The 22,806-nt window shown below is 43.3% G+C and overlaps 3 protein-coding genes across 4 annotated transcripts in view; 1 reads left to right on the top strand and 2 right to left on the bottom strand.

The window, feature by feature from the left end:
* The window catches only part of LOC119206994 (uncharacterized), a gene marked incomplete at its 5' end in the record, with an annotated part of 242,444 nt that overhangs the window by 150,129 nt on the left and 69,509 nt on the right, over window positions 1–22,806 (top strand). The gene's annotated exons all lie outside the window — the stretch shown is intronic.
* LOC134105144 (mucin-5AC-like) lies at window positions 366–5,084 on the bottom strand. Of its 2 annotated transcripts, none has more exons than XM_062557674.1 (11): window positions 4,986–5,084; window positions 4,603–4,723; window positions 4,036–4,242; window positions 3,337–3,444; window positions 2,953–3,118; window positions 2,719–2,867; window positions 2,154–2,360; window positions 1,467–1,574; window positions 1,082–1,247; window positions 788–982; window positions 366–681 (listed from the first exon to the last, which is right to left on the bottom strand). In XM_062557674.1, exons 1-11 carry the CDS (start codon window positions 5,051–5,053, stop codon window positions 623–625), a joined length of 1,554 nt encoding a protein of 517 aa, XP_062413658.1. In that variant the 5' UTR covers window positions 5,054–5,084; the 3' UTR covers window positions 366–622. The 2 variants fall into 2 exon arrangements, with proteins under 2 accessions (XP_062413658.1, XP_062413659.1); XM_062557675.1 differs by having other exon boundaries at window positions 788–983; window positions 1,086–1,247.
* Window positions 13,791–16,660, bottom strand: LOC119207198 (putative ferric-chelate reductase 1). Its single transcript, XM_062557677.1, has 7 exons — window positions 16,536–16,660; window positions 16,152–16,272; window positions 15,512–15,718; window positions 14,817–14,921; window positions 14,432–14,597; window positions 14,213–14,338; window positions 13,791–14,106 (listed from the first exon to the last, which is right to left on the bottom strand). The coding sequence occupies exons 1-7, from the start codon at window positions 16,601–16,603 to the stop codon at window positions 14,048–14,050; spliced, it is 852 nt and encodes a 283-aa protein (XP_062413661.1). The 5' UTR covers window positions 16,604–16,660; the 3' UTR covers window positions 13,791–14,047.

Here is a 22,806-nt window from a genome sequence, read left to right as displayed (position 1 = left end):
AAACTTGTTTAGTAAGACGTGTCAGTTCATTGCCAGTTTCATAGTGGGTGGGGCGCCTGCAGTTTTAATGGGAAAGTTCAAACTAGAGGTATCAAGTTACTGTTTATTGTAAATGGGATGATCTCAACGGCAAAACCACCATACTAATGAAGCAAGGAATTATTTCAACTAGTCTTAATTCGCAGTAAATTAAAGTGGCAACATGTTTAAGATCTTTGGATATTAAATAGCAACTGCTGGGAAGAAAATGACATTGACCCAAGTCTACTTACAGTAACTGCGGTTCCACAACTTGTTATAGACAAGAGCCTCCAAGTACAATGTTGTGGTTTTAGTCAATGTATCCATTTATTATTAAAATCTGAATTAAATAAAAGTGATGCCAACAAACGGTTACAACTTTATTCATTTATCCAAGTACATTTCACATATAATAAAACACCTGGAGGTTTAACAGTCAGAAACAAACCAAAGTACTTCAATTTGCAGAAACAGATTTTAGGTGCCAGACTGTTTAGGAGGAAAGTCAGAAAATGATCACAGTGAGTTTCAGCATAAAGTATAAACAGACACCAGTCTTCGTACAGTAAAAACATTTTATACATTAGCACTTGGTCTTCATTTAACTTCTCCCGCTCAGCACGGCCGACGCAGAGAGGACGATCAGCATCTGGAGCGCAGCTGGGGAGGAAAGGCACAGGAAACTCATTAGTGACGTCACCTCTTCCACAGGGAACACGCAGGGCTTTTATCAATCAGCGGGATCGATCCCAAAGTGCTCGTTTACCGTGCGGCTGGACCGCTGCGTTGGGCCTGGTGGTGTTGGGCCTGGTGGTGCTGGCGGGGGTCGGGGTCGCGGTGGGGGTCGGGGTCGGGGTCGCGGTGGGGGTCGGGGTCGCGGCGGGGGTCGGGGTCGCGGCGGCCGGGTCGGCGAGGTTCAGGACATCGCTTCTCAGTGTTTGGTTGAAGGTGCCCAGATTACCTGAGCAACGATGCGGGGGTGGGGGTCGGGGTCAAAAGACTGTGCAACTCCTTTATCCAAAAAAAAAAAAAAACGGCCGACGTCTCGCGGTCCACTTACCCCCCCCGGTCACCGGCCCGGTGCCCAGCAGCAGGTTGAAGGAGGTGGCCGCGGCGCTTCTGGTGCTGACGGTGCTGGCGCCGATGGTGGTGGCGTTCACGTTCGGGATGTCGAACTCGCACGCGATGCGGCTTCCGTTCACTCTGCCGCGGATGTTTGACACAATCTGGCAAAGGTTGTGAAAGGCAAAGTTGGGTTATGGAGGAGGTCCGATAAGACGGAGGTGACGTTTTGGAAAAAGGCGGCGTGTGAGATTTGAGCCGCTGGAACGAGGATCGACAAACACAAATATTCAATAAAGTTTAAATATCAAATTTCACCTTAAGCAGTACAAAAACAAACGCATGAAACCGCATTAGAGGTTTGGTTGTCCAGGAGGCCTCACCCTCTCATTCGGCATGAGCGCAGCAGCGTTGGAGTTGTTTCTGGTCACAGTTCTGAAGAAGAACCCTGACGTCCCGTTTAGAGCACAGACGAACAGCAAGGTGGTAGCCTGAGGGCAAGAAAAATAAAATAACGCAAACTGTTGGTGTATCAAAGGCTGGGAATTGATGCTATCGTCCCTGAAAAGTGTCCAACTCGTCCGTCTGGTCCCCGAGCGTCATTATTTAGCAATTATTTTTGCACCCGCTTCCTTAGTCGATGTTTGGAGTCATCCAAGGTCAAAACATTTAAAGTTGATGCAGTGAAGACATTCATTACATTAAAGAAATGTTCCTTTCATATTGAGTAACAAGACACCGCTTTATCGTTTCTCTGTGCTTAATAGCAGCCGCTAAACACCCCGTTGGCAAATATTACCGACTGAAGGCAAACAGAAATGGAGCCGAAACGACAAAGGGCACATCATGTTGTCATAATGTTCTTTACAGCCTTCAGTCCGACGGCTGTTTGACAACCCAGGTGGTCCTTTTCCAAATATTGGGTCGAGTAAATAACATTATGGTCATATCCATCAGGTCGTTTTGGGTCCTGCTGCGAACAGGATTAGAGGGCGTTGCATACAAATGAAGGCCCCTTAAAAAATATATGTATATTTTTTTTTTTAATTGCCAGAAAGTGTGTTTGTTACCTCTCCGCTATTCACAGACAGGCCCAGTGCGACGTAACCCTCGGACTCGCCCTGCAGCTGGATGGACAGGTTGGCGCCGCTGGGGGCCACGGCGTTGCTGGCCACCACGGACACAAACAGGCAGGAGCCATTTCCCGCGGGGTCGCAGCTTTTTGGCGTCTCCACGCACAGTTTGGCAGTTCCACAACCGGCCCGGGTGATGTTTACCTGGTGGACCACACACACACACAAATGAGCACGGACTCTCGATGGTCCAAATGAGTGTCATGAAGAGGTTTGGTCATTTGTGAACAGTTTGACCCTCTTTTTGTGTGTCAGGTGCATGATGGGAAGTGTAGGATCCAGAGTTTAGGATTCTGGTCCCAAGTTAAAGACTACAAGACAATGTCTGAAAAACAGCGAACATAAAATTCTTGGAAATCCAAAGATAAAAAGCCAACATTTACGTTTACTTGGAAAAAAAAGTTATTTAGAATCTGGCCCTTCAACAAATTGTTTAAATTGCAAAAGTGTGACACAGCCGCGAGGAGTCCTACGCAGGGGCATAAAGTGAAAGGTGTCCAACCTGTGTGCCGTTGGCAAACGACAAATGAGCCGTTCCTTGGACAGGGGTCGCAGCGGGGGTCGGGGTCGCGGCGGGGGCCAGGTTCGCGGCCGGGTCGGCGAGGTTCAGGACACCGCTTTCCCGTGTTAGGTTGAAGGTGCCCAGAACACCTGAGCAACGATGCGGGGGTGGGGTCAAAAGACTGAAACTCCTTTATCCAAAAAATCAACGGCCGACGTCTCGCGGTCCACTTACCCCCCCCGGTCACCGGCCCGATGCCCAGCAGCAGGTTGAAGGAGGTGGCCGCGGCGCTTCTGGTGCTGACGGTGCTGGCGCCGATGGTGGTGGCGTTCACGTTCGGGATGTCGAACTCGCACGCGATGCGGCTTCCGTTCACTCTGCCGCGGATGTTTGACACAATCTGGCAAAGGTTGTGAAACGCAAAGTTGGGTTATGGAGGAGGTCCAATAAGACTGAGGGGACGTTTTGGAAAAGGCGGCGTGTGAGATTTGAGCCGCTGGAACGAGGATCGACAAACACAAATATTCAATAAAGTTTAAATATCAAATTTCACCTTAAGCAGTACAAAAACAAACGCATGAAACCGCATTAGAGGTTTGGTTGTCCAGGAGGCCTCACCCTCTCATTCGGCATGAGCACAGCAGCGTTGGAGATGTTTCTGGTCACAGTACTGAAGAAGAACCCTGACGTCCCGTTTGCAGCACAGACGAACAGCAAGGTGGTAGCCTGAGGGCAAGAAAAATAAAATAACGCAAACTGTTGGTGTATCAAAGGCTGGGAATTGATGCTATCGTCCCTGAAAGGTGTCCAACTCGTCCGTCGGGTCCCCGAGCGTCATTATTTAGCAATTATTTTTGCACCCGCTTCCTTAGTCGATGTTTGGAGTCATCCAAGGTCAAAACATTTAGAGTTGTTGCAGTGAAGACATTCATTACATTAAAGAAATGTTCCTTTCATATTGAGTAACAAGACACCGCTTTATCGTTTCTCTGTGCTTAATAGCAGCCGCTAAACACCCCGTTGGCAAATATTACCGACTGAAGGCAAACAGAAATGGAGCCGAAACGACAAAGGGCACATCATGTTGTCATAATGTTCTTTACAGCCTTCAGTCCGACGGCTGTTTGACAACCCAGGTGGTCCTTTTCCAAATATTGGGTCAAGTAAATAACATTATGGTCATATCCATCAGGTCGTTTTAGGTCCTGCTGCGAACAGGACTAGAGGGCGTTGCATACAAATGAAGGCCCCTTAAAAAATATATGTATATATAATTTTTTTTTTTTTTTTTTAATTGCCAGAAAGTGTGTTTGTTACCTCTCCGCTATTCACAGACAGGCCCAGTGCGACGTAACCCTCGGACTCGCCCTGCAGCTGGATGGACAGGTTGGCGCCGCTGGGGGCCACGGCGTTGCTGGCCACCACGGACACAAACAGGCAGGAGCCATTTCCCGCGGGGTCGCAGCTGTTTGGCGTCTCCACGCACAATTTGGCAGTTCCACAACCGGCCCGGGTGATGTTTACCTGGTGGACCACACACACACACACAAATGAGCACGGACTCTCGATGGTCCAAATGAGTGTCATTAAGAGGTTTGGTCATTTGTGAACAGTTTGACCCTCTTTTTGTGTGTCAGGTGCATGATGGGAAGTGTAGGATCCAGACTTTAGGATTCTGGTCCCAAGTTAAGGACTACAAGACAATGTCTGAGAAACAGCGAACATAAAATTCTTGGAAATCCAAAGATAAAAAGCCAACATTTACGTTTACTTGGAAAAAAAAGTTATTTAGAATCTGGCCCTTCAACAAATTGTTAGAATTGCAAAAGTGTCACACAGCCGCGAGGAGTCCCACGCAGGGGCATAAAGTGAAAGGTGTCCAACCTGTGTGCCGTTGGCAAACGACAAATGAGCCGTTCCTTGGACGGCCGGTGACGCATGAAGCACCAGCGCTGCGACCAACACGATGAATCCACGTTCCATCTTTCTAAACGAAGCTAAACAACTAAATGAAGAAGGACAGGACAGAGATAACGTCGGAGAACCTCAAATCACTCGTGGAGCCAGTCACATGATCATTTCAATAAAACAATTAAAAGAATTTTATTACTGCAAATATACAATGTGCGTCACTGAAGAGATGTCACTGAATACTAAATCTGCACCAATCAAATTTTAAAAAGCAACAAATAAATAAAATAAAAAAGGGGGGAAAATTACTAAAAATGAGGCGCTAATAAATGACGCTCTGATCCCGAGAGACTCACCTGAGCTGTGGGGCGTTACAGGTGAGCGGGTTCCGTGTCCTCCGTCTGGTGTCCCTGCTCGTCTGCATGAGTTTAATCCCTGCGGAGGGATATAAATCAGGTAAGGTCACAGCTCCACAGGTGGGGTTGATGGAGGAGGAGGGGGGAGGGGCTTCCTCCCGTTTCCTGACAAAGGTGCGGCTTTTTGAGAAATCAATGAAGTGGACGAAGCACAAATCACTTCCTTTAACAACTAGTTATGTAGTTCAGTGGTGTTTGAACATGTATTTCAAGTTCACTTGATTATCCGCATGTGTGAAACATGAGGTCAGTGGTTTTAAGAGATAGCTTTCATTTAACTTCCGTCAAGGTTATGCGCATCTGTTTAGTCACCAGATGGCATTTAAATTGTGAATAAGTGCATTAGGTAAGAATACAAAGATAAAAAATAAAATAGAACACAAATGTAGTTTTAGGGGGTTTTGGTGCTGAGTCACTGACGACAAGCTCAAACTGACCTGCGGCCAGTCGTGACTTCCCAAAATAAATAGCACACGTGACCTGTGCAATGGGAAAAGTGTTCTGTTTGATGCCGAAATACCACCGTGGGTAGTTTCCAGTTAAAGGGAACCAAGATGTTCTTCCGTGACGAATTCAAACCATTGATTCTATATCCGAATAAAAAAGTGAATGTCACAAATCCACATTTCAACATATTTTCAACCGGCCAAAACGTGCGTGAAACATCAACGTGAGAGGCGATAATATCATTAAGATAATGATGAATGAACCGGTCGGCGAAATTTGGTCTACGCAAAGACGTGATTTCAACGCATTTAAGATTTTTTCTTAAAACGTCATGAGTTAACAATATGCTTTAAGGACAAAATAATGCGGGCCGTTTCAAACATTAGTTGAAAACACGCGACTCTGGTCACATCTGTAACGCGCATGCGCAAGTTCTTAGACGCTTGCAGAGCTTCCACCGGGAGCAGAGCGACGTGAACGGGCTGATACAACTACGGCTACCGGCCCCAATACTCTGTAAGTACGTGAGTGTTTGAATGAAGCACACCGGGAACTATAACCAGTTATTTTAGTTGTGCTGCCCACTCGATACGGGGAAAGACTGTTGTTTTTGGTAAGCTAGTTAGCGTTAGCGCAGATAGTTTGCTAGTTAGCATGCTAGCGTTCAACATGAACTGGACCAAAAGTAAACATCACAGAGTGTTTTCCGTGTGTTTGGTGTTGCTTATGCGTTAGGTTGTTGCTGTACTCATATCATATTATTGCCGTTCCCATTTCATGTAGAAAACACATGTTTTTAAAGCAACGCGGCCTAAACACAGATCGCGACTGGATCGCACACAATGCATCACGGCACAAAGCAGCGGCCACCACGTGTGCACAATAAAGAGCTACAGGGTCCCGACTAGGAGTTCACATTTCCACTCGCTGATGTCCACGAGGAATCCGAGACAGGATGAATGCTGTGCTAGAGGATACGAGTCTTGTGTTTTGGAAAGCAACAGCAAAAGTATTGTTTTATTTTTTACACGAAGGTCTGATTTTTTAGTCTCGTTCGATGTTGAATTAAATGATGCAGAAACATCTTAAAATACAGTAATTCGGCCCCCACAAGTCATTTCATAGACTTGGCCTCCAATGTTAAAGCTCACACGGCTTCGTGAAAACTCCTTCCGTGTTTGCCTCAGAGAGGATAAATTCCCCAAAACCTGAATGCAAAGATATGCAGATAATGAGTGTTTACCTGAGTGTGATGAAGGCCGCTCCTTCTTGGCCTGCTTCATTTCCCCACATGTATGAGGGTAAATATGCCCAACAGGTTTTAGACCTTTGACTGACGTCACTGAGACGTAATGAGGGTTTGATTGCAGTTTCGCATCAAACCGAGTTGGTCTCACTGAAACGAAACTATTTTTTAAATCCATAACATTTTCTTGAGCAATTTGGATTAAAAACAAATATTTATTAATGTGACGATAGAAATGATACTTTCATTAGATTGCATTACATGTTTTTGGCTGACGCTTTTATCCCAAAACGACTTACAATAAGTGCATTTCATCAGTTTAAGGTTATAAGATGTCAAGGCGGGACCCCGCCCACGCATGACCACACACACACACACACACACACACACACACACACACAGCTTCCAGTAGGAACTCGGACTCCTGTTTTAACACTTGTGTTGTAGAGCAAACACACACTCGCATGGTGCACACACACACACACTGTTGTCCCTTGAGCTAATTTCTGTTTTTGTCCCGTGTTGCTGTGGGTTTCCGTACGTGTTTTTACTGTGTCGTCGCTCGCCCTCGAGGACGGAAGCACGAAGCTGAATGTCCTCAGAGACAAAAGCTCGAAGGACCGGTTTTAGGTTCATTTCCTCATTGGTGAGTCTGTCTGTTAAGGTCTAGTTTTTTTATATTCATAACCGTAAAGGAATAAATTGCAATAAAATATTAAAATGGAATCAACTCTTTTTTTTTTAACTACAGAGCAAGTGTTTTGGGGAAGATTAAGCAAAGGTAGTTTACATTGTGCCAATTAGCTGAAGAGACCAATGCATTTCAACAAGTAGTTTTACAACTTTAAGAGCCAAAACTTGTTTAGCAAGATGTGTCAGTTCATTGCCAGTTTCATAGTGGGTGGAGCGCCTGCAGTTTTAATGGGAAAGTTCAAACTAGAGGTATCAAGTTACTGTTTATTGTAAATGGGATGAACAACGGCGAAACCACCATACTAATGAAGCAAGGAATTATTTCAACTACACTGAAAAAAATAATTCATTGGATTTACTCAATTGAATAGTGGACATCGGTTGCACACAAATTGTTTGCTTTGGTAGCCACTAACACAATTGTGTTCCATCAACACAGACTATTCACGTTCAATCAACATAAACTATTCACGTTCAATCAACACAAACTATTCACGTTCAATCAACACAAACTATTCACGTTCAATCAACACAAACTATTCACGTTCAATCAACACAGACTATTCACGTTCAATCAACACAAGTACTTTATATTGATATAAAGTTAATGGAATGTGATTATTGTAAATATTCTTTTTACATCAAGTTAAATTGTAATTTCTATGTTCTAAATCTATATGTATTAATAAAATAAATTACAGTTTATTTATGCCCTTGATTTCAACAAGGAAAGTTGAAATCAAGGGCAACTGGACTGGTTAAGGTTTCTTGAAGGGGTTTCGCTTCTCATCTGAGAGGCTTATTTAGTTCTGACTGAACAACTACCATTCAGCCACAACTGAAGAAGCCTCTTGGATGAGAAGTAAAACGTCTTCAAGAAACCTTAGCCAGTCCAGTTGCCATTGATTTCAACCTTTCTTGGATAACCATGACCTGAATGACTTCACAAACAAATTAGTAAAGAAATAAACAATTATCAAATGTATTGTTGACATTTCACTTTACTATTGTAAACATTAACAATATATTTTCATTAAAAACTATAAGTCTGTTCAATTCTGATATTTTATTCAACAAATGAATGTACTGCACAGGTGTGGCTAGAAAAAAAATGGCACTGAGTTTCCAAAATTAAAAGTTCATCATAATGTGACATGGGGATGTCAAGACTTGTTAACAATGCAAGATATATATTAACACGTTGACTAGTAAAATGTGCCTAGTTCTGGACAGTAATCAAAACTGTAAAACTTGGTGGTACTAAAACCAGGCCTCAACACTGCTTCCTGGGGTGTACTGCATACTGTAGCTAAGAGCCCCAAAAAAGTATAACAACAGTCATGGGCTAATCAAACTAAGAATAATGCGCTTCTTTCCAGATGTAGCTTAGTTTGGCTAAAACATGTCAGAGCTTTTTCAAAATGCATCTGCATCTATAAAAAAACTACAAGAAAAAACACCTTAAATGTACTGGGGGAAGCTTAAGGTTTTGGAACAATGCTATATTAACAGAGCAAAACAATGGAATGGTAAAATCCTAATGTGCCTGGTGTACTGTACAGTAATCAAGACTGCAGGATGTGTATATGACCTTGACTGTAGCTTTGTCTTGTACTTCTTCCACAGAAGTGAGGTTCATGAAGTCGTTGCCAAAAAGTGTATCCATAAACTGCAGTCGAAAGGATTGTGTTATTTTACATTGAGTCTTTATTAGGGCTGTCAAAAATAGCGCGTTAACGGCGTTAATCAGCTGTTTGTTGTTAATTACGTCAATTTTTTTGACGCATTTCACGCATGCGCAGTGTGACAAATTATTCAGGTCAGTAAAGTGCCTCTTCCTCTAGGGAATGCACTTCATCCTATACAACACATTACTGCCACCTGCAGGCATATGTCAGGACGTCAGGTTCAGCAAGTCGTTTGCGCCAGAGACCCGCACCCCCCCCCCCCCTCCCCGTTCTCGCGCAGCAAAACAGAGAAAAAAAGCTCCGCCCAGCAGAGCTTGGCTAAGAGCAGCGCTGAGGTAGAGGACCATCGGAGAGACCCGTAATACTGTTCTGAAACATGCGGAGGAAGGGAAGCCAATGCGATCTAAATCCTCCCAGGTATGGGAATATTTCACACTGAAATGGGGGGTGGTAGCGGATTTCTTTGCAGCGCCAGTCGTTCTAATCGCCGCGCTCAACTTCAAGGTGTAACTTTTATTATTGTTCGGTCTGAAACGGCGCGCCCAGTGACGGGTGGTGCAGCAATATTGTTGTTTGGGTGGAAATCGGGAGAAAGGTCGGTCCGGGAGATTTTCGGGAGGGGCTTTGAAACATCGGGAGGGTTGACATGTCTGGTCATGTCTGGTCATCGCAGCCCGCAGGAGCACAAACTCACAGCAGAGTGGGATAAACTGCAGAGGCTCGAGACCCTTCTAGAGCCATGCAGGGAAATCAGTCTGTGACTTATCAAATAACATTGCTTTGATTATTTTCTGAAATGAATTAAAAAATCAAATATCAATAACATGTATTTATGTAAAAAATAATAATGATGATAATAATGATAATTATGTATCTGTGTCCTGTTATTTATCTTTAGTATGCATTTCAGAAAGAAAAAATGGTTAGGATTCAGGTGTGATTAATCATGATTAATCCACTGAAAATTCTGATTAATTTGATTAAAATTTTTAATCATTTGACAGCCCTAGTCTTTATCTCAGTCTCTAGGTCAGTTACAGTTGAAGGTAGACCAGAAGGAAACACCACCCTCTGACAGCTGTCTGGCCCCAGGATTACTCTGAGAATCGCTGTCATGGTCTTACTGCACTGTCTGTTAAGAAAAAGAACAATACGTTTGTCATCTGAAAGAGTAAACTGTTGAGATCAAATGTGCAAGTATGCAAGTTTGTCAAACACCATGCTAAGGAGGAAAGACATCAAAGACATAAAAACATATAGACCAAGGTTATTATAGTTTTGCAATTTCTAGTTTTAATTTGTTTTAAAGTGAGTTTGGTTGTTTATTTTAAGTTTTAGTTAAATTGTATTAGTTTCAGTGCAAGTTTAATCTTTCTATGTATTATGGGACTCTGTAGCTTTCTCCCGACTTTCGCCGCCAAGATGCCAGGCGAGGGGCATGGACTATAACGGGCACAGCTAAGAAATTTGAAGAGATTTAATTTCAACCCGAAATATTAGTCTTATGCAGGCCCTATAAAATAAATTGTCAAAGACAAAAACTAAAGACATTACTTTATAATTTTAGTTTATTTTTGTTAGTTTTGCAAGCAAACAATTATCTTTTTTTTTTTTTGTAAGGACTAATTTTGATTTCAGTTAACTATAATTTTTTCACACCTAGTTATCATTATTTGGATAGTTTTCATTAATGATAATAACCTTAACATAGACCAATTTAAGAGCATTGAATCAATGCCATTGGTCTCTATTAAGTGAAGCATTGCTTCAGCTTTGCCCAAAAGTGAAGAATTGCTGGCCAGCCGAGCCTTGAAAAGTGGAGCTCAAAGTTTAAAAAATAATTAACACCTTGTTTCATTACATCTATCATTTAAGGAATCAGATTTTTTGAACGTTTTCGTTAAATGAACGGTTTAATGACTCACTCAAAGACAGTCCGTTGGGGTAACAATGTAACTGCGCGCTGAGTGACAGTCTTTCAATGCGCAGAGACGCTGTTTAGTTTCGGTTACATTGTTTTTGTGTATGTTGACCACATCATAACACCTATTTATATAGCAACAAATAAATGGCGGTAATACCGAATATCGCGCTATTGAGCCACTCAAAATTACCACAAGGGAAATTCCTTCACACCGACAGCCCTACCACAGGCCACTGGGAGATGATGCAAAAAATGTAAACATTACTCACCACACAAACATGAGCCCACAGTGAAAGAGCTGACTCCACATGACATGTACAGAGTGTGAGCTTAGTGTCCATCTGCAACAACAAAGAGCAAGAACATAAACTAATGTTACCATGAAATAATTAAAAACTAGACTATATGTTAACGTTAAATCATAAGCCTTTCAAGTTAAACTCTTCCTTCTTGTTTAAGATGAACAGCTAAGAACCATTTAAAAACACATTTTGTAGATTAAGTGACCCTTTGTCTTTTCTAAAAGGTTAAACTTACTCAAAATGTACCATACAACTTAAAAGGTCATACTCCTAGTTACGTTGCGTGGCAGCAGTTAAGATGCCAAGCACTGTGCACTGGGATCCTTCAGATTGATAGTCAAAATGTCCCCGTTTACCCCCTCCCCCCCTTTTCGGGGATTATGTTCCCAGTTTTGAAGAGACCATTCTGCTATCCGATAGAACAATATTACAAACATTGTCACTACCATCAGTTGTCAAAGGCCCTACAGAGGCACACGCCTGCATTTCCTAGCTGCAAAATCAGCTCTCAGGTCATATGACAGTTTCTGAGCCACGTCCCCATTGATGCTGATGACAGCGAGACCACTTAAACGTTCCTGCCCCATTGATGAGCGCAGGTACGTTTTGATTAGTTTGAGCTTTGAAAAGCTTCGCTCAGCAGATGTAACTGTGACAGGGAGAGTCAGTGCAATACGAAGCAATCCATAGATTGGGATATACCTCTTGAAGCTGATTGTTATGCAAAAACTTAAATGATAACATAAAAAACAAATGATAACAGAAACGGTAACGGTAACAGAAACTTTGGGCGGCCCGCGGACGAGTACCGAATACGGCCCACGGCGGTCCGTGCGGACATTATGAGCGCGAGACCGTTACTAGCGAGTGACCGCTAGTAACGGTCCTCACGAGACAAAGTTTGGGGACCCCTGATTTAAAACATTGTCTTAGCTGAGAGAGACGCGAGCATCATCCCGCTGTCTCTTTTTTCCGCCCCCGACTCTTGATGCCTTTTCGAAGCCATTTCAAAGCTGTCTGCCACATTTGAGATTTGAGGCATAATGGAACAGACCACTGGGAGGTGGGGGGAGGGGGGGCCGCACAGGAGGTTCCCCTTTTTCTCCACTAATTTGGTCTAGGCCTATTACTTTTTGACTTTGTATTGATTTTGCATATTAGCATGCTTTAGACATATTTTATTTGTTATTTATACTAGTAGCCTACTGTGATGATTTTTCACGTCCCAGATTTTTTGGTGCCCCCCCAGGCACTTGGTGCCCTACGCGCAGCGCGTGATGTGCGTGTGCGGAGCGCCGGCACTGGTCCTGTATCATAGCTACATGTATGACCTTTGCAGAAAAAAAAAAACCTGTGTGAAAATCAGTTCGGTATTCAGTTCGTGTGATTAATTAAATGCGCTGACAGCTCATTACACAGCTCACAGTCACAGCTCGAGCGGGTGATCGGTCTAAGATGGCGGCCCCACTGATCGTCCGCGCCAGTAGGCAGTAATGTTAGCGGTCGAAGGGCGTCTACTCTCTATTATTTCTATGGTTAAAACACACTTCATTCAAATTCGACAAAAACTAAATAAAATTCACCAAAACCTTGTTCCAAAAATCACCAATTTCAGTTTGGCTGCAACAAACCTCTGACTCGTAGAATTATTATTGTAGCATATTCTGTCTAACTTACATGATGCACGTCTGTTTCTGTCTTATGGTAACGAGTGTTTTCTAACTGGTAAAGTTTCTGAGCTACGCAACCGTTTGTTGCAGGTGCTTAACAAGCGACCAAAGCGGTCCCCGCATTAGTCTCACTTTCATCTTGTAAAATCTGCTTTTTTCTTTGCTCTTCGAAAATGGTGGTCCCACATTATTTAATTGCTGTTACCAGCAGGCTATTATAGCAAAGCATACTTACAAAGTTGAGCTGAGGGGGTGGAATAGATCGATGGTGGAATAGACCCAGGGCGAGTTGAGCTGGAAGTTGCCAGTGAACGTTGAAAAGAGCGCGGAATTTTCTTTCTTCTTCCCGAAATGCATTCGGGTGCGTGAATATCGCGAGATAAAATGAGAACTGGTATTCACTTGATTGACTTACTTTATCCCAACATGAGCTAAATATGTTCGTGCACGCTTTCTGCATATAATGTGCAGTCTACACAATGCTATCACGTTTTACTTAAGAACATAAAACCCTTTAGTAAAATATACTAGATATCATTTGATAAATCTAACAGGTGACCAGTCTCCCTTTTTTCAGTGTAGTCTTAATTCGCAGTAAATTTAAGTGGCAACATGTTTAAGATCTTTGGATATTAAATAGCAACTGCTGGGAAGAAAATGACATTGACCCAAGTCTACTTACAGTAACTGCGGTTCCACAACTTGTTATAGACAAGAGCCACCAAGTACAATGTTGTGGTTTTAGTCAATGTATCCATTTATTATTAAAATCTGAATTAAATAAAAGTGATGCCAACAAACGGTTACAACTTTATTCATTTATCCAAGTACATTTCACATATAATAAAACACCTGGAGGTTTAACAGTCAGAAACAAACCAAAGTACTTCAATTTGCAGAAACAGATTTTAGGTGCCAGACTGTTTAGGAGGAAAGTCAGAAAATGATCACAGTGAGTTTCAGCATAAAGTATAAACAGACACCAGTCTTCGTACAGTAAAAACATTTTATACATTAGCACTTGGTCTTCATTTAACTTCTCCCGCTCAGCACGGCCGACGCAGAGAGGACGATCAGCATCTGGAGCGCAGCTGGGGAGGAAAGGCACAGGAAACTCATTAGTGACGTCACCTCTTCCACAGGGAACACGCAGGGCTTTTATCAATCAGCGGGATCGATCCCAAAGTGCTCGTTTACCGTGCGGCTGGACCGCCGGGGTGCCGCTGGAGGGGGTCGGGGTCGCGGCGGGGGTCGGGGTCGCGGCCGGGTCGGAGAGGTTCAGGACACCGCTTCTCAGTGTTTCGTTGAAGGTGCCCAGAGCACCTGAGCAACGATGCGGGGGGGGGGGGGGGGGTCAACAGACTGTGCAACTCCTTTATCCAAAAATCAACGGCCGACGTCTCGCGGTCCACTTACCCCCCCCGGTCACCGGCCCGGTGCCCAGCAGCAGGTTGAAGGAGGTGGCCGCGGCGCTTCTGGTGCTGACGGTGCTGGCGCCGATGGTGGTGGCGTTCACGTTCGGGATGTCGAACTCGCACGCGATGCGGCTTCCGTTCACTCTGCCGCGGATGTTTGACACAATCTGGCAAAGGTTGTGAAACGCAAAGTTGGGTTATGGAGGAGGTCCAATAAGACTGAGGGGACGTTTTGGAAAAAGGCGGCGTGTGAGATTTGAGCCGCTGGAACGAGGATCGACAAACACAAATATTCAATAAAGTTTAAATATCAAATTTCACCTTAAGCAGTACAAAAACAAACGCATGAAACCGCATTAGAGGTTTGGTTGTCCAGGAGGCCTCACCCTCTCATTCGGTGTGAGAGCAGCGTTGGAGATGTTTCTGGTCACAGTACTGAAGAAGAACCCTGACGTCCCGTTTGCAGCACAGACGAACAGCAAGGTGGTAGCCTGAGGGCAAGAAAAATAAAATAACGCAAACTGTTGGTGTATCAAAGGCTGGGAATTGATGCTATCGTCCCTGAAAGGTGTCCAACTCGTCCGTCTGGTTCCCGAGCGTCATTATTTAGCAATTATTTTTGCACCCGCTTCCTTAGTCGATGTTTGGAGTCATCCAAGGTCAAAACATTTAGAGTTGTTGCAGTGAAGACATTCATTACATTAAAGAAATGTTCCTTTCATATTGAGTAACAAGACACCGCTTTATCGTTTCTCTGTGCTTAATAGCAGCCGCTAAACACCCCGTTGGCAAATATTACCGACTGAAGGCAAACAGAAATGGAGCCGAAACGACAAAGGGCACATCATGTTGTCATAATGTTCTTTACAGCCTTCAGTCCGACGGCTGTTTGACAACCCAGGCGGTCCATATCCAAATATTGGGTCAAGTAAATAACATTATGGTCATATCCATCAGGTCGTTTTGGGTCCTGCTGCGAACAGGACTAGAGGGCGTTGCATACAAATGAAGGCCCCTTAAAAAATATATGTATATATAATTTTTTTTTTTTTTTTTAATTGCCAGAAAGTGTGTTAGTTACCTCTCCGCTATTCACAGACAGGCCCAGTGCGACGTAACCCCCGGACTCGCCCTGCAGCTGGATGGACAGGTTGGCGCCGCTGGGGGCCACGGCGTTGCTGGCCACCACGGACACAAACAGGCAGGAGCCATTTCCCGCCGGGTCGCAGCTTTTTGGCGTCTCCACACACAATTTGGCAGTTCCACAACCGGCCCGGGTGATGTTTACCTGGTGGACCACACACACACACACACAAATGAGCACGGACTCTCGTTGGTCCAAATGAGTGTCATGAAGAGGTTTGGTCATTTGTGAACAGTTTGACCCTCTTTTAGTGTGTCAGGTGCATGATGGGAAGTGTAGGATCCAGAGTTTAGGATTCTGGTCCCAAGTTAAGGACTACAAGACAATGTCTGAGAAACAGAATATTCGTATTGAAGGTGGGATGGGTGGGATTACTCAAAAAAAAAAAAAAAAAAAAAAAAAAAGCAGCACATAAAATTCTTGGAAATCCAAAGATAAAAAGGCAACATTTACTTGGAATTATTTGCACCCTAAATATTTAAATAAAAAAAAAAAAGTTATTTGGAATCTGGCCCTTCAACAAATTGTTTAAATTGCCAAAGTCCCACGCAGGGGCATAAAGTGAAAGGTGTCCAACCTGTGTGCCGTTGGCAAACGACAAATGAGCCGTTCCTTGGACAGCCGGTGACGCATGAAGCACCAGCGCTGCGACCAACACGATGAATCCACGTTCCATCTTTCTAAACGAAGCTAAACAACTAAATGAAGAAGGACAGGACAGAGATGACGTCGGAGAACCTCAAATCACTCGTGGAGCCAGTCACATGATCATTTCAATAAAACAATTAAAAGAATTTTATTACTGCAAATATACAATGTGCGTCACTGAAGAGATGTCACTGAATACTAAATCTGCACCAATCAAATTTTTAAAAAACAATGAATAAATTAAATAAAAAAGGGGGGAAAATTACTAAAAATGAGGCGCTAATAAATGACGTTCTGATCCCGAGAGACTCACCTGAGCTGTGGGGCGTTACAGGTGAGCGGGTTCCGTGTCCTCCGTCTGGTGTCTCTGCTCGTCTGCATGAGTTTAATCCCTGCGGAGGGATATAAATCAGGTAAGGTCACAGCTCCACAGGTGGGGTTAATGGAGGAGGGGGGGGAGGGGCTTCCTCCCGTTTCCTGACAAAGGTGCGGCTTTTTGAGCAATCAATGAAGTGGACGAAGCACAAATCACTTCCTTTAACAGCTAGTTCTGTAGTTCAGTGGTGTTTGAACATTTCAGTCCTTTACCCTCTTTAAAAAACGCACTTTGATACGTCTCAGAATAAAAAGTGAATGTATTTCAAGTTCACTTGTTTATCCGCATGTGTGAAACATGAGGTCAGTGGTTTTAAGGGATTGCTTTCATTTAACTTCCGTCAAGGTTATGCGCATCTGTTTAGTCACCAGATGACATTTCAATTGTGAAAAAGTGCATTAGGTAAGAATACAAAGATAAAAAATAAAATAGAACACGAATGTAGTTTTAGGGGGTTTTGGTGCTGAGTCACTGACGACAAGCTCAAACTGACCTGCGGCCAGTCGTGACTTTCCAAAATAAAGAGCACACGTGACCTGTGCAATGGGAAAAGTGTTCTGTTTGATGCCGAAATACCACCGTGGGTAGTTTCCAGTTAAAGGGAACCAAGATGTTCTTCCGTGACGAATTCCACCATTGATTCTATATCCGAATGAAAAAGTGAATGTCACAAATCCACAAACTTTGATCCCCACTGAGCACAAGACGTAATTTCAACGTTAAAATATGGTTGAAATCGGGTTCAAATGAGGTCTGAAGGTCTAAGATCTCATTTCAACGTATTTTTAACCGGCCAAAACGTGCGTGAGACATCAACGTGCTAGAAACGGGTATATTTCTCGATTAAGTGTCATGTTGTAACGTAAGGTTGAAAGAGAGACGATGATAATATCATCAAGATTATCATAATAATGAACAGAGGTGGGAACAAGTCACTGTTAGGCAAGTCACAAGCAAGTCTCAAGTAATTGCCCTCGAGTCCCGATTCAAGTCGAGTCACAAGTCACAGCCAACAAGTCTCAAGTCGAGTCACAAGTCGTACCATTTTAGTTTCGAGTAATTTCGAGTCCTTTTATTATAGTGGGGACGGGGAACCCTGGGTGATGGTGCGCTGCCTCACAGACCTAGACTACGAAGGGAAGGGTAATGGTGGATCGACTGTGACTGTGTTATAGTGCTGTAACGCTCACCCCAATGCTGCAGCGTAAATAAGGAGGCGATGACTGGCTTTATTTATATAAAACAACTCAACTTCAGTCACTGTTGGCCGTCACCACGCCGAACGAACACTTCCGCATACACGGCCCCCCAAAACTCGGGTTGTCTCGCGTAACTACAGCTGGTAACAGAGCATAACGTGAACACATGCAACATCTGCATAACTGATTAACTAATAACATTAACTCAGCTCATTACACTACTTTAAAACGCACGTTGACATAATGTTGGCGAGGATTTCCATCGGAGTCTGAATCCGGGTTCAAAAATCCCGATATTTGTAACCATGAACGAGCTGTCTCGTTGATACGGTCAAATGGACTGCAGTGATTGGATGTCGTGCAGGCACCGCACGCTCTCTGCATACAGGTGGCGCACATTTTTTTGACAGATGCAGATAAACAGAGCGGCGCGGTGGTGTGAAAATGTTTTCCCCCAGTTTTCATGGGAAGTAGCAAGTCTTCTTTTGTCGAGTCGAGTCTCAAGTCATCAAATTCATGACTCGAGTCTGACTCGAGTCCAAGTCACATGACTCGAGTCCACACCTCTGATAATGAATGAACCGGTCGGCGAAATTTGGTCTACGCAAAGACGTGATTTCAACGCATTTAAGATTTTTTCTTAAAACGTCATGAATATGGAAATACAGAGTGTGTGTCGTTAACAATATGCTTTAAGGACAAAATAATGCGGGCCGTTTCAAACATTAGTTGAAAACACGCGACTCTGATCACATCTGTAACGCGCATGCGCAAGTTCTTCCACCGGGTGCAGCGCGAGGGGAAGTGTGTCCGGGAGCAGAGCGACGTGAACGGGCTGATACAACTACGGCTACCGGCCCCAATACTCTGTAAGTACGTGAGCGTTTGAATGAAGAACACCTCGAACCAGTTATTTTACTTGTGCGGACCACTCGATACGGGAAAGACTGTTGTTTTGGTAAGCTAGTTAGCGTTAGCTGCAGACAGTTTGCTAGTTAGCATGCTAGCTTGGAGCATGCTAGCTCGGAGCATGCTAGCGTTCAACATGAACTGGACCACAAGTAAACCTCAGAGTGTTTTCCGTGTGTTTGGTGTTGCTTATGCGTTAGGTTGTTGCTGTACCCATATCATAGTATTGCCGTTCCCATTTCATGTAGAAAATACATGTTTTTAAAGCAACGCAGCCTAAACACTGATCACAGCTGAATTCAACAAGTTGTGGCCTGTAAACAAGCCAACACATTGTAAGTTACTGCATGGTTAAAGCGACATTGTAAAGTATGATACTGTATAATATACCTGGAAATGTTACTCCAGAATTGCCATAAGTTGCAGATGAATTGTTATCTTGTTTATGTCATAAGTAAACTATCTATACACACGGGTTCTAAAACACCTGCTGCTGTTATCATTATTAAACTTTTTTATTACTGTCATAAACCCAAGTTACACACTTTGCATTTTCCCCAAAGTCTTTATTCATCCCTCCTCACAGGTTCCTGCGGATGGAGGTTACACCTGATGGAGGTTACATCTGATGGAGTTTGTCCCTGCAGTTGTCCTGCCTTACACCTGGTGTACTACTCTGAATATTTGAATAATTTATGTCGTAGGAATTGAACGTTCTGTACATCTTTAAGTTGTTCTCTCTGTACACACCCACTCCTCTGCTGTCCTCCTTTAGGTTTTGTCCAGTTGAAGGGAGTTTTATCTGTGCCCATGTGATGGTTTTGGGATGCTGCGTGTTTACAGACTGTAAAGCTCCCTCAGGCTTATTTTTCATTTTGGGTTGAACAAAATAAAATGATTTGAATTTGAATAGAATGAACATGTTGACTAGAGGAATCTGAGGTGTTCTGTGCATTCTGAATCATTGAAGTGACGATGAGGGAGACGGAGCTGATTTCAGGTCTACGATCACGATTCAAGTGACTCAGAACCAGATCTTGTTACAGAATCTGAAAATGAAGTGCCAATGATTCTTTGACAAAATTCTAAAATAACTGGTTCATGTTGCTGCAAAAAATATTTTATTTTTGATTCTGTTTTGTATAGGAAAAGTGTTTTTCAACGTGATTTTTAATATCTGAGGTAAACGTACAAATGTGGACGTCATTTCTTTTTAAACCTATAAAATAATGCTATAGCACAAAGTAGAGGACGACATTTTACCGTATTAAAAATCACGTTGATATGCGGTCTAAACATAGACGTCTTTTCAACCAAGAAATGCTCACTGGGTCACTTTAAGAAAACGCTATAATAAAAGTGACTTCAATGAAGATGCCTAAAGTTAAATATTCCTCTTGAAAAAAGACCAACATTCAATGGGTGGGACTCTTGATTAATCGAAACTGCGGTCTGTTTTATTATTCCTGTCAGTAGAGAAGACCATCAAATGACAGTCCCATAAAATCAGTTTAAAAAAAAGTGTCTCCTGAAACTCGAGGCGGGTCAAGTTTATTTTGTCAAAACAATCTTTAAAAGAACCATCTTCCACTTCCCGTAAAACCACGGGACATCTCAAATGTTGGATCAACAAAGAGCACGATGCATCACGGCACAAAGCAGCGGCCACCACGTGTGCACAATAAAGAGCTACAGGGTCCCGACTAGAGGTTCACATTTCCACCCGCTGATGTCCACGAGGACCCCGAGACAAAGCGGTTGGGTGACTGGAGCAGTCTGGAACAAGGTCAGATCCAAAGAATCCCGTTAAAAGTACCACGTGATGATGCTGCTACTGGTGAATGTGATTTAGGATGAATGCTGTGCTAGAGGATACGATCCCACGTGTGTCTTGTGTTTTGGAAAGCAACAGCAAAAGTATTGTTTTATTTTTTTACACGAAGGTCTGATTTTTTAGTCTCGTTCGATGTTGAATTAAATGATGCAGAAACGTCTTAAAATACAGTAATTCGGCCCCCACAAGTCATTTCATCAGTCAAAACCTGAATGCAGAGATATGCAGATAAAGAGTGTTTGCCTGAGTGTGATGAAGGCCGCTCCTTCTTGGCCTGCTTCATTTCCCCACATAAATGAGGGTAAATATGCCCAACAGGTTTTAGACCTTTGACTGGCGTCACTGAGACGTAATGAGGGTTTGATTGCAGTTTCGCATCAAACCGAGTTGGTCTCACTGAAACGAAACTTTAAAAAAAAAAAAAATTCTTGAGCAATTTGGATTAAAAACAAATATTTATTAATGTGACGATAGAAATGATACTTTCATTAGATTGCATTACATGTTATTTGGCTGACGCTTTTATCCCAAAACGACTTACAATAAGTGCATTTCATCAGTTTAAGGTTATAAGATGTCCTCAAGGCGGAAGTCAGGTGTATTGAATATATTACAGGCATCACCATCATCATCATCATCATCAGCAGGTCCGGACTGGGTTTGGCCTAACGGACTCCAGGTGGACGCACACCGGGCACCACGCTGCAGGGCTGCACCTGTGCCGCGGCTCCTGGTTAAGCTTCTCTCTTTGTACCCAACACACACACACACACACACACAGGATGGTAGCCAGGGCAGGCGAGCGAGGCGCGATGCAAATGACCAACGCAAATCAGACAGAGTGTGTGATTTCCCTTCATGCTTTTTAAAGAAGAAGTACCTGAATGTATTTGATAGAAATGGGTTTAACATAAAATAAATGTACAGAATGATATCACTGGTGTGATTTGCAGCGGCGTATAGCACCACTTTCTGGGCTCTGTATACTCTCAATGTCAGTGGGCCCCCAAGCAAAGGGCCCTCTTCGCCCTGGGTTGTCAGGTCCACTTCCCCCCCCCCCCCCCCCTCCCCCACTACCACGGCCCTGGTGATTTGACGTATCAGCGTCTCAATCCAGGTCATTATTTGTCAGTATATTTTTTTTAAATTAATTTTCCCGTAAACAATGTGGTCAAATTAACGGGGTGCGGTGGCACAAGAACATTCCTGAACGTGCTGTAACCGAGTACCGGTGAAACTCCCGCGTGGAGAGAATAACCGGTCTCTGCTGCACACGTGACCCGCGCGGACACACACACACGGACACACACACACGGACACACACACACGGACACACACGCTGTGTTCTTCCATTCGACGTTTCCTCGTTCACTAAATGACGAGCTGACGTCAGGCTGATCAGGTCCAAACCGCTTGTTCCCTCTCGGTTTTCCTGTGTTACATGAACCTATTTGGTTGTTATTTGGTTATTTTCACATAGTTGCACGTGTGACACGCGAAGCCGAAACGTAGTTTGATTTCGAGTCGCCGGGAGGCAAATAAAAAGAGAAGATAAGGATTAAAGATAAGTTCATATCAGCTGCGCCTTCGTTAAATATAGCCACACCAAATACTTTGCTCCTGTTCTTTTTTTATTTCATGGGGAAGGAAAAAAAAAAGACTTCTGTGACCTCCATGAATATTTGTGTTAGAACACTAGAGAACAGTAATAAACAGCAGTAAACATCCCAGTAAACCCACACACAGCAAAATGGACAGACTCAAATGAACACTATTGGAGTTCATTTGAACACGTTTAAAGTGTCCCACGGGGTCCACAGTGTCAATGTAACACTTTTTAAACACTTTCAAATAACACTTTTATAGAGGTAATTCTATCTCTTATATAGTGGAAATTTAACAATACTCAAGCGTTAGTTTCTCAACACCAGTTTGTAGTGAGTTAAATCTTAACTCTAAGCTGGTGTTTCTATTGTCCCAACCTGAGTGTTAAATCAACACTCAAAGAAGTGTCAAAATAAATCTGCTCATTGTTGAATACAACGTCATTTAGCTGATGCTTTTATCAAAAGCAACTTATGTTGCATTTCTAACACATGGAGTTTACATTTTAGCCCAGGGAGTAATTCAGGGTGAGGTGTATTGCTGGAACATGGGTAAATAAGGGTTCGAACCAACAACCCTGTGGCTCCTGGCGCACACAGAGTTAATTTAACTCTACTAAGTGTTGCAAATGAATCTGATCTTGACACTGGATGATGACTCC

Source organism: Pungitius pungitius, chromosome 15 (assembly GCF_949316345.1).
Source record: "Pungitius pungitius chromosome 15, fPunPun2.1, whole genome shotgun sequence".
Classification (NCBI taxonomy): domain Eukaryota; kingdom Metazoa; phylum Chordata; class Actinopteri; order Perciformes; family Gasterosteidae; genus Pungitius; species Pungitius pungitius.
The sequence above is the reverse complement of the archived record's forward strand: the minus strand, read 5'-3'. Positions and strand labels throughout refer to the sequence as shown.